The 11,765-nt window shown below is 44.9% G+C and overlaps 1 protein-coding gene across 1 annotated transcript in view; it reads left to right on the top strand.

Moving 5' to 3' along the window:
• Positions 1–229: 229 nt before the first annotated feature.
• Positions 230–11,765, top strand: part of HDGFL3 (HDGF like 3) — a 46,437-nt gene continuing 34,901 nt past the window's right edge. Inside the window, exon 1 of the mRNA XM_066355710.1 lies at positions 230–877. Coding sequence (XP_066211807.1) covers positions 794–877 — 84 coding nt within the window. The 5' untranslated portion in view covers positions 230–793. The remainder of the gene's footprint in view (positions 878–11,765) is intronic.

The following is an 11,765-nucleotide window of genomic DNA, read 5'->3' as shown; positions in this document are numbered from 1 at the left end:
TTGTCAAGGGCAGACCTGGGGCGAGAACCCAACAAGGTCGCCGAGTGCTGAGCGGTGGCCTTTCCAGCGGCCTGACGATTCCAGGGTCCGCAGCGCCTCGGTGCCCGCCCGCTGGGAGCCGGGCCGGGGGCATGGGGCTGGGGGTGCACCGCGTGGCGCGGACGCGGGGAGGGGCGGCCGGTTGGTGATTGGCTGGGCCGCGCGGGCAGCTTGGGGCCGAGAACAAAAGAGCGCGGCGGCGGGCGGCCCCGGAGTCGGCGCTCCCGCCCGCCCGGCGCGGGCTTGGTGCTGGGAGGACGCGCCCACCGCCCGCCCGTCCTCCGCGCAGCGGCCGGCGCGCTCCGTTTCTGGGCGGAAGCCGGCCGTGCACCTAGGAATTAAGCGGCCGGCGCGGGAGGGGGCGGGGGCTGAGCGCGCGAGAACAATAATCGGCTCGCGGCTGCTGCCCGAGGAGGGGCTCGGAGGAGGCGCGAGGCCCGGCCCGCCGCGCCCGGAACCGGGAAGGAGGCCGGCGGCGGCATGAGGCAGGCGGCGCGGCGTCCGTGAGCGCGCGGCGGGCCGAGCCGAGGCCGGGCGCCCCTCCCCGCCGCCAGGCCGTGATTTGCGGGCCCGCTGCGCCCCCCGCCCACCCGCCGCCCTCGCCGTCCCCGCCGTTTGCCGCTTGCCCTCGTCGGAGCGGCCGCCCGCCCGCCCGAGGCCGCGGAGAGCGCGGCGCAGTCCGTTGGCCCGCGGGGGGGCGGCCTGCCAGCGTCTTCGCGGCGACCAAGGACGACCGGGAAGGGGAGCGGCCGGGATGGCGCGTCCGCGGCCCCGCGAGTACAAGGCGGGCGACCTGGTGTTCGCCAAGATGAAGGGCTACCCGCACTGGCCGGCCCGGGTGAGTACGGCGGCCGCGCGCGGGCCCGCCCGCCCACCATTTTCCCTTCATGATGGCGCGCCCGCCCCCTTAGCCTCGGCCCTTCGGCCCCGCAGGCCGCCGCCGCCCGGGACCGGCGCTGGCGGAACCCGCGGCCTGGGGCGGAGGCGGCGGCCGGGCAGAGGCGTCGGGGCGTGCGCTGCAAATGGCCGTCCGCGAGCCAGCGGGCGGCGGCGGCGCATCCTGGCGAGGCCGGGCGGTGTCACCGGGAGGCCAGCAGGAGCCCGCTGGCACTCGTTCAGCCATCGCTCCGAGCATCCTCCGCCATCCGGACTTGTTGAGTGCTCCCTGAGCGCGACCCCGGAGCCCCCGCCTGCCCGCCGGGGCCCCGGGGCCGGGCCTCCCTGTTCGCCTCGTTCCTGTGCGCCGACGCCCGAGAGCGGGCTGGTGGGACCAGGACGCCCCTCGCGCCTCGTCACCTCCATGTTTGTTTTAGGTCGCGCCCAGACCTGCTCCTTGGCCTCGGCTGCGGCCCACAACGGCTCTTCCGGCCGCTGTGGCAGGGGTGTCGCCGGGCTCCCTCGCTAGAAAGCATCTGCCTGTCATACGACAGTAACATTTTTTAGGAGGCCCTTTGAATAGGAGATACAACACTACCGTGTGTGCTTTATGTTTTCAGCTAAATCCTTTTTATAATAATTTTGTAATAGTTGGCAGTTTATTGCTGGAAATAAGAAATAGAGTGAAAAGGAGGGACAGGGCATCTGGGAGACTATGTTGGTGTCCTTGAGGAATACAACTAGACATGGGGGATATTGGCATTAATGTGAACTCTAAAGTAGTCAAGTGATAGCAAAACCAAAAAAAAAATTTTTTTTTTAGTAATAACACCTATTCAAAAAAGGAAGTGACATCATGGATGACCAGACTGCAATTTAGTGAAGTTGAAGTAATGGATGGACATAATTGCGGTTTTTTTGTACTTAGTTTGGCTTAGTTGTAAAATGGAGAGGACACAGGGCTAGGAATTAGAAGACCTGGTGTCTGATCTGGGCTCATTTCTGCAAATAGAAAATGATCCTCTCAGACTCCAAGTGGAAAAAACAGTCTTAATCAGGTTCCTTTAGGCTGTGCAAGTAACTTTTCTCCACGTCTGAACTGTACGTTGTCCTTAAATAAGACACAATTTTCATGGTAGCATAACTGATTTTTTTCATACCTTACTGCTTAAAGGGGCAAGGTATGTGACTTAAAGAGTTCTTTAGGGAATACCTGAGTATATTTGTCAAGTAAGAAGTAAACAGCTATAGGGCACATATGTTTATACAGTCAAAAGTGAATTAAAGTTTATCATAAGTAGTTGGTCATTTCCTTATAATACAATGGCTTTTTTTTTTTTAACTCTTAGAGAACTATTCTTATAGTCAAAAAGAAAATAGTTTTAAATTTTCATTAACCAATTACTTGCATAACTTGGCCACCTATAGTAATTTTGAAACAGAAAGGTGCCATGGAAGTGTTTCTAGTGGTATATCTAAGAAAATTCCTAGAAGTTATTCCAAACCAAGGCAAACTGGGAAAGAAAATGAGTTAATAAAATCAAGTTGTTAGATAAGGCCTGACCTGTGGTAGCACAGTGGATACATCACCCAGGAATACTGGGGTCGCTGGTTCAAAACCCTGGGCTTACCTGGTCATGGCACATATGGGAAACAACTACTATGAGTTGATGCTTTCTGTTCCTTCCCCCTTCTCTTTCTCTCTCCTCTAAAAAGAAATAAAATCTTTGAAAAGAAAAGTTGTTAGGTAAGATGCAGAAAAGAAAAATCTATGTTCACATTTAACATGAACTCAATCAAGTTTTTTTTTCAGTGCATTATTTTATAGTGAGCAGCATGTTGCAGATTCCAAGGAAAGATGAAGATTAGAAAGAGAAAAATCTGTTGGAGTCCTTAATCTTTGTTAGTTACAGTGCTGTGTGCTTCATACATATTCTCACTTTATTTTCATCCCAATCCTATGGGATATTTCCTTATTTCAAACCTAGCGATAGTTTTGTAGATGATGTTATAAAATACTAAGTGGAAAGAAAAATCCTATTCAGATTTCAAATACTATTACTTGTTAGGAATGCCAGTCATGTGGGGATTCTGTATGACTCCAAGAAATCAAACCTAGGAGGGAAGACATGGGGGAGACAGATTTCAGCTTTCTAACAGCTGGAACGGAGAAGTAACCATCATAGGGAAGACAGTTGGTGCTAGGCAGTCACTCATGAGGAACGGGTGCCGAGAATTCAGATGTTTAGTAAACTTAGGCTGGATTCAGCTTTTAGGCAGGCTTCGGCTCTGACCTCAGGCATGGTCTGTAATCTTACTGCGTTTCAGTTTACTTGTCTAAAATAGGAATCATTCTTACCTCACAGATTTATTAGTGCATGTAATAGCACCAAGCAGTGATACTTTAATGTTTCTACCTTTTTCCTTTCAAGTTTCTAACTTCTCCTGTATGGCTACATTTTAAAATTTTTTCAACTCTTGAGTAGATTTATTTTCCTAACATTTTATCATTAAAAGTTTCAAACAGATAGAAAAAGTTAAAGAATTGTACAGTGAACACCCATATCGCTACCACCTAGATTCTGTAGTTAACATTTTACTGTACTTGCTCGATCCCATATTTGTTGTTCTAGCCGTAGAGCAGTCCATCTTATTTTAATGCATTTCAAAGTAAGTCACAGACATCACCGTGATTTACTCCTAGACACTTCAGCATGCATATCATTAACTAGAGGTCAATATTTTTTATAGATCCTTTTTTTTATCCTTTTGAGGTAAGATTTACATAGACTAAAACACACCTTACTGTACCATTCCCTGACCTTGACAAATGTGTACACTGAAGTAATAATAAACCCTACTGAGATACAGAGCAATGTGGATACCCATGGAAGTTCCCTCAGGCCTCTTCCCAGTTGATTCCTGTGCTCCTCTCTGTTTACAAATTCTTATTGCAACATTAAGTAGCAGCTAGCTATTTTGACTAAAGTATACTTTATCGTATATGCCTTTAAAAATTAGAAGTTCATTTATGCATAGGGATTACTTACCTAAATACTCTTGTTTTTTTCTAAAACAAGAGGCTGAGCCTTCTTGATTGTGTCCCTTATTGGTTAAAAAAAACACAATTCTTTTTGAGCATGTATCCAAACTATGTGTAAATTTACTTTAAAACAGTGGTCCCCAACGTTTTTTGGGCCACGGACTGGTTTAATGTCAGAAAATATTTTCACAGACCGGTCTTTGGGTGGGACAGATAAATGTATCACATGACCAAGACAAGCGGCAAGAATGAGTCTTAGACAGATGTAACAGAGGGAATCTGGTCATTTTTTAAAAATAAAACATTCTTCAGACTTAAATATAAATAAAACAGAAATAATGTAAGTTATTTATTCTTTCTCTGCAGACCAGTCCCGGCCCAGAGGTTGGGGCCCACTGCTTTAAAATATATATACTTGTATTTGGTACTGTACTGCTCAAAAAAAATTAGGGGATATTTGAGCCCTGGCCGGCTAGCTCAGTGGTAGAGCATTGATCTGGCGTGTGGAAGTCCCAGGTTTGATTCCCAGCCAGGGCACACGGGAAGCGCCCATTTGCTTCTCTACCCCTCCCCCTCTACTTTCTCACTGTCTCTCTCTTCTCCTCCCACAGTCAAGGCTCCAGTGGAGCCAAGTTGGCCCCAGTGCTGAGGACAGCTCCATGGCCTATGCCATAGGTGCTAGAATGGCTCCTGTTGTAACAGAGCATGCCCCAGATGGGCACAGCATCATCCTTTGGTGGGCATGCCGGGTGGATCCTGGTCGGGCGCATGCAGGGGTCTGTCTCTGGGCCTCCCCACTTTTCACTTCAGAAAAATACAAAAAAAATGGGAATATTTCAAAATGAATATGAAGCGATAATATATCCCTAATTTTTGAGAGAATATTATATACATTATAAAACACAAAAAGAAACTAAAAGAGATAACGTGATACAGTATCAACTGAAGAGCTTTTTTAAAATTCTTATTGGCAAAATATCATTAGTACAATAGATTTAATCTGTATTTTTAAAAGTATTAATTTCTGGAATGTTTTTTGCCTGCTCCTTGTGAGCTCTGACTACATGGCCAGTTTTTCTTTTGTAAAGAGATTTTCTGCAGTAGCACTGTCAGCAGGGACATTTCCTTGTTTGCTTGTGCTTGTGTTGTTAGTATTAAACTTGTAGCACACCTTTAGCCACTTGTTCATTTGATGAGAGTTCAGTAGAAGGAGATATTCCATAATTCAGCTCAGCTAGCCACACAAATGGCAGTAAATCACAGTATGCCCAAAGGAAATAAGTATAACCACCTGAATAAGGATTCCATGTCAATTTATATATTAAATATTAGTAAATTTTACTTTTTAGGTAACAGAACAAGAAGTTAAAATAGAAGCTGTACTATTTTCTTCTCATACTATCTTGTGTATCCCTGAGCTGTAAGCACTGTTTTGTTCTCTTTGCTTTAAAAGATGGAAAAACAAAAAGTTTCAAAACCCCATGTTTCAACTGAAGAGCTTTTTAGAAAACTTTGTGAGAACTCTCAAATGATACAGTCACTTTAGAAAACTGGCCTGAGCCTGACCTGAGGGGGTACAGTGGATAAATCATAGGCCTGGAACTCTGAGGTCTCAGGTTCAAAACCCTGTGCTTTCCTGGTCAAGACACATATAAGAGTTGATGCTTCCTGCTCCTTCCTCCTCTCTTTCTCACTCTCTCCTCATTCTCTAAAAAAATGAATAAATAAAATCTAAAAAAGAAAGAAAGAAAACTGGCCTGAATACTTTAGTTAAACCCATATCTATCTGGTAACGTAGCAGTCTGTTCTAGGCATATATCCCCACCAGAAATGGGTGTTTATGTCCACTCAAAGACTTGTACAAGAATGTTCATACAGTCTGACCAGGTGGTGGTGCAGTGGATAGAGTGGAGGACCCAGGTTCGAAACCCTGAGGTCACCAGCTTGAGCGCGGACTCATCGGGCTTGAACACGGGTTCACCAGCTTGAGCGAGGGGTCACTGGCTTGAGCCCAAAGGTCGCTGGCTTGAGCAAGGGGTCACTCACTCTGCTGTAAACCACCCCCCATCAAGGTACATATGAGAAAGCAATCATTGAATAACTAAGGTGCTGCAACAAAGAATTGATGCTTATCTTCTCCCTTCCTGTCTGTTCCTATCTGTCCCTCTCTCTGATTCTCTCTGTCTCTGTCAAAAAAAAAAAAAAAAAAGAATGCTCATACAGCCTGACCTGTGGTGGCACAGTGAATAAAGCATTGACCTGGAATGCTGAGGTCACAGGTTTAAAACTCCCAGCTAACCTGGTCAAAGAACATAATGGGAGTTAACGCTTCCTGCTCCTTCCCCCCTTCTCTCTTTTTCTCTTGCTCTTTCTGTCCCCTCTCTAAAATGAATAATAATAAAAAAAGAATGCTCATGCATAGCAGCTTTATCCAGAATAGATGACTGGAAACAACCCAGATGTCCGTCAATAGGAGAACGGATACACAAATTTGAAGTATATTCATGCAATGCCTTATTAGTCGGTAATGAAAAGGATTAAACTGGTGATGCCCACAAAAATATGGCTGAGTCTCAAAAATAGAAGGTTGAATGAAAAAAAGCCAGAGAAAGAAGAGTACATTCTGCATATTCTATGACATTCAAAAAACAGGAAAAATTGGCCCTGGCAGCGTTGCTCAATGGGCAAACTGTCATTCCAGCACACCAAGGTCACAGGTTTTATCCCTGGTCAGGGCATAAAGAAGAAGCAATCAGTGAGTGCACAACTAAGTACAACAAGGAGTTGATGCTTCCCTCCCTCCTTCCCTCTTTCCCTCTCTCCCTTCCATTCTCTCAATGGAAAACTTAAAAAAAGAAAATAGGTGAAACTTGCCAGGGATGATCAAGTCCTGGTAGGCGGAGATGGGGTGGGTTCTGATTGGGAGGAGGCACTAGAGATGTTTTGTATCTTGAACTAGGTTGTGCTTATCAGGGTGTATACACATATAAAAATTTATTAAGCTTCATATTTGAGACTTGTCCACTAGACTGTATGTAAATTAGTGCCTCAGTTTAAAACACTATGTTGAGGTGGAGGAAAAGAAGAATTTAATACTCAAAGCTTTTTTTTTTTTAATTCAGTGAGAGAAAGGGAGGCAGAGACAGACTCCCACTGGGATCCAGGCAGCAAGCCCACTAGCGGGCAATGCTCTGCCCATCTGGGGCATTGCTCCGTTGCTCAGCAACCAAGCTCTTCTTAGCACCAGAGGTGGAGGCCATGGAGTCAGCTTCAGCACCTAGTGCCAACTCACTCCAATCAAGCCATGGCTGCTGGAGGGGAAGAGAGAGAGAAAGAAGCAATAGGGGTAAGGCTGGAGAAGCAAATGGGCACTTCTCTCCCATGTGCCCTGACTGGGACTTGAACCCAAGACATCCACACACCAGGCCGGTGCTCTACCACTGAGCCAACCAGCCAGGGCCATACTCCAAGCTTCTTGATGCATTGAATTATCATCATTCTTAGCTGTGAGAAAGATTTTTTCTCTAAAGCTTCAGTCCTGCCAGGTTGCTGCTCATCATATTTTTGATCAAGCTTCATCCTCTCGCTTGATAAAACAACAATGAAGCATTTAACTTACCATTGTGTGACAGCTGGAACAGCTGGACCCCTTCTGAACTTTTATTGAGCACCTGCTACATCATGGTTAAAATTAAAGAAAGGGTTTCTGTATCCTTTATTAGTATAAATACTGGTTGGGAATCCTCAATTTTATTTTTTTGCCTTTGATAATTAACTACTAGACTAGGAGATTTTATTTCTGGGGACCAGGCAGTGTATGTTGAGGGAATCACTAGGGACTTAAATTCTTTTTAATCTTAACATAAAATAAGATGTTTATAATCTTCATTACTTGGGCCTGAGTCCAGAGAAGTACATCATTGGTTCATTCCTCAGGAAGAATGACAGAGGCTCATTCAGCCTTTGCCCCAGGGATTATGTTCATGTTGCCAAAGAGCTGGCAAAGTATCTCATTTTCTTCTGCTTAATCCTGGGAGCAAACAGGCAGTTTAAACTCTTACTACCAATATGTACATTTTCCTTTGCTGCCATTTTAACCAGATGGATCTTTATTTTCTGGCACACACCCCCTTTGATATGCTCTAATCTAATGATTCCTGTTTCCCCATGATTTGGAAAATATTAATTCTCCAAAGTCAGATTTCTACTATAGTATATGACAGGGGTTGGGAACCTTTTTTTGGCTGAGAGAGCTGTGAATGCCACATATTTTAAAATGTAATTCTGTGAGAGCCATACAGCGACCCGTGTACGTTATGCATTATCCAATAAAAATTTGGTGTTGTCCCGGAGGACAGCTGTGATTGGCTCTAGCCACCCGCAGCCATGAACATGAGCGGTAAGAAATGAATGGATTGTAATACATGAGAATGTTTTATATTTTTAACATTATTTTTTTATTAAAGATTTGTCTGCGAGCCAGATGCAGCCATCAAAAGAGCCACATCTGGCTTGCGAGCTATAGATTCCCGATCCCTGATATATGAGATCGTGTTTGATTATTTTTTGTTTTTGTTTTTGGTTTGGTTTTTTTTTTTTTTTTTTTGGAAAAATAACTGATGGTTTAAAAGTATATATTACTGTTTTGAAAATGTCTGTAAGCATTAGAAAAACATTATGATCTAGTAAATCTAGTAAATGTCATAGGGGAAGAACCCAAATATTACTATTGGTTGAAAAAAGTTGTCCTCTATTGTGGAAGAGTCTTCAGATGTTGGATCAGAATCTAGTCTACTTGATACAGTGACCAGTTGCTGCAAAAAGCTTCCTGGTGATTACAAGCAGTGCCACCGAAAGCATGGTGACAGGGGAGACACAGAAATTGAAAGAGTTTAGACAATTTTTTAGCAACTTGGAGAGTAACTTTATGTTTGTGAATCTAATTTTTAAAATGAGGCTTATATTAATGGCTTTTAATTTATTTTTCTAATCATCTTTAATATATTTTATTTAAATGTCTGTAAAAAATTAGAAATTAAAAAAAAAAAAACACTGGTCCTTTACCACCGAGAGAGAAGTGCGGACTGTAAAGGGCCCTTCAAGGTCGGTGGTGGTCCTCGCACCCAAACAGTTTGCTCACACAGTGTAAATCGCTTAAGCTATCTTTATTTAAAAGAGAGACTGGAATGACCTTCCTGCTGTAAATGTTAATTTCACCTTCGTAAGAGATTTTATTACACAAATATGTTCATTGTCAAAAGATTAATATTCCTATACCAAGTTATTACCATCGTGTATTTTCACCTAAATATGTAGATACTTTTTGTAATATATACAATCTTGCATCTTTTCTTCCCCCAATTAAATCCTCTATCTTAGATGACTTTCAATGGCAATGAATATATTTCTACAACATTATGTGTAACAGCCATCTGGTAATTTGTGATATGGGCCTATAATAAATAGTAACCACTTGTTGTTATAAGACATTAAGGTTATTTCCAGTTTGTTTGTTTATTCAGTAAGAGGTGGGGGGGGGGGCACAGAGACACTCTGGCATGCACCTCGACTATGGTCCACCCCGCAAGCTCACTAGGGACCACTGCTCTGCCCTTCTGGGATGATGCTCCGTTGCTCAGCAACTGAGTTCTTAGTGCCTGAGGCGGAGGCCATGGAGCCATCCTCAGTGCCTGGGGCCAATTTGTTCCAATGGAGCCATGGCTGCAGGAGGAGGAAAGAGAGAGAAGCAAGAGCGGAAGGGGTGGAGAAGCAGATGCGCACCTCTCCTGTGTGCCCTAACCAGGAATCAAACCTGGGACATCCACATACCAGGTTGACGCTCTACCACTGAGCCAACCAGCCAGAGCCTATTTCCAGGTGTTTTTTTAATTTTAACTGTAAAGTAATACTCTGAAAAATGTTTCTTTTAGCTAAATCATTAATTATTTTCTTAGGACAATTCTCTGGAAATTATATTTCTGAGTTAGGAGGCATGCATGTGTTTTGAAGTTTTAAGTCTGTGTTGTCACCATGCCCTGCAGAAAAGTTGTGACTACCTTTACCCACTAGCAGAATAAAAGACTATCTTTTTTCTGACATATTCGTTCAAAGTAGGGTATTCAAAATTTTTTTTTTTTTTTTTTTTTTTTTTTTTAATTTTTCTGAAGCTGGAAACGGGGAGAGACAGTCAGACAGACTCCCGCATGCGCCCGACCGGGATCCACCCGGCACGCCCACCATGGGGCGACGCTCTGCCCACCAGGGGGCGATGCTCTGCCCATCCTGGGCGTCGCCATATTGCGACCAGAGCCACTCTAGCGCCTGGGGCAGAGGCCACAGAGCCATCCCCAGCGCCCGGGCCATCTTTGCTCCAATGGAGCCTTGGCTGCGGGAGGGGAAGAGAGAGACAGAGAGGAAAGTGCGGCGGAGGGGTGGAGAAGCAAATGGGCGCTTCTCCTGTGTGCCCTGGCCGGGAATCGAACCCGGGTCCTCCGCACGCTAGGCCGACGCTCTACCGCTGAGCCAACCGGCCAGGGCGGGTATTCAAAATTTTTAAAATCTTTGTAATTTTAATAGACACAGTTATTAAATTAACTTCTGTTTATAAGTTGGGCTGAATATATACCGTATTTCTTCATGTATAAGACGCACCTTAATTTTGGGCCCGAAATTTGAAAAAAAAAAAAAAAAAAGTATTACATAAAGTTATTGAACTTAAGTTTTATTCATCATAAAATTCATATAACTCCTCATTGTCAAAACTCCCATCCATTAGCTTGTCCTAATCTGTGTCTGATGATGAATCACTGTCTTCATATATTGCCTGTCCTCAGTTCCATCTATGGCATTTGAAATGCCACACTTCTACAACCACTGTATAAGATGCACCCAGTTTTTAGACCCCAGATTTTGGGGGGAAAGCTGCATCTTATACTTGAGGGAATATGGTATATCATATAGGATATATATCTAATCAGATTACCATGTGTCTTGAGTACATGTTAGGATGACTATGTATAGGATAGCACTCCTGGGAGGTGTAGATATCCCCATATGAGAACCTCAATATGCTTAAGAAATTCACTGAAGGTCACACTTAATATAAGTGCCTTGGCCCTGGCCGGTTGGCTCAGTGGTAGAGCGTCGGCCTGGCGTGCAGAAGTCCGGGTTCGATTCCTGGCCAGGGCACACAGGAGAAGTGCCCATCTGCTTCTCCACCCCTCCCCTTCTCCTTCCTCTCTGTCTCTCTCTTCCCCTCCCGCAGCCAGGGCTCCATTGGAGCAAAGATGGCCCAGGTGCTGAGGATGGCTCCATGGCCTCTGCCTCAGGCGCCAGAGTGGCTCTGGTCGCAACAGAGCGATGCCCCGGATGGGCAGAGCATCGCCCCCTGGTGGGCATGCCGGGTGGATCCTGGTTGGGCGCATGCGGGAGTCTGTCTGACTGCCTCCCCGTTTCCAGCTTTAGAAAAATACAAAAAAAAAAAAAAAGTGCCTTAATCCCAGAGTATTAAGAATGCCACAAGAACATAGGAAATGGGATATTGGATTAGGTGAAAAGGTTGAAAAAGCATTTGGCAGTGATGTGAAGTAATCTATCTCTCTCTCTCTCTCTCTCTCTCTCTCTCTCCTCCCACCCACCCATTAAGTGTGTACACACACACACACACTCACACACATTTTATCTAGCGTATTAATTGTAACATTTTATTTCTCTATTCTCTCTCTCTGAAAGCTTTTTGACACAAAGCAGTATAAAAGTGAATGTTATGCATATGGAAAAAGCATTGATCATTCTGAGTGAACAGGAT

The sequence above is a fragment of the Saccopteryx leptura genome, chromosome 13 (assembly GCF_036850995.1).
Source record: "Saccopteryx leptura isolate mSacLep1 chromosome 13, mSacLep1_pri_phased_curated, whole genome shotgun sequence".
Classification (NCBI taxonomy): Eukaryota; Metazoa; Chordata; class Mammalia; order Chiroptera; family Emballonuridae; genus Saccopteryx; species Saccopteryx leptura.
The sequence above is the reverse complement of the archived record's forward strand: the minus strand, read 5'-3'. Positions and strand labels throughout refer to the sequence as shown.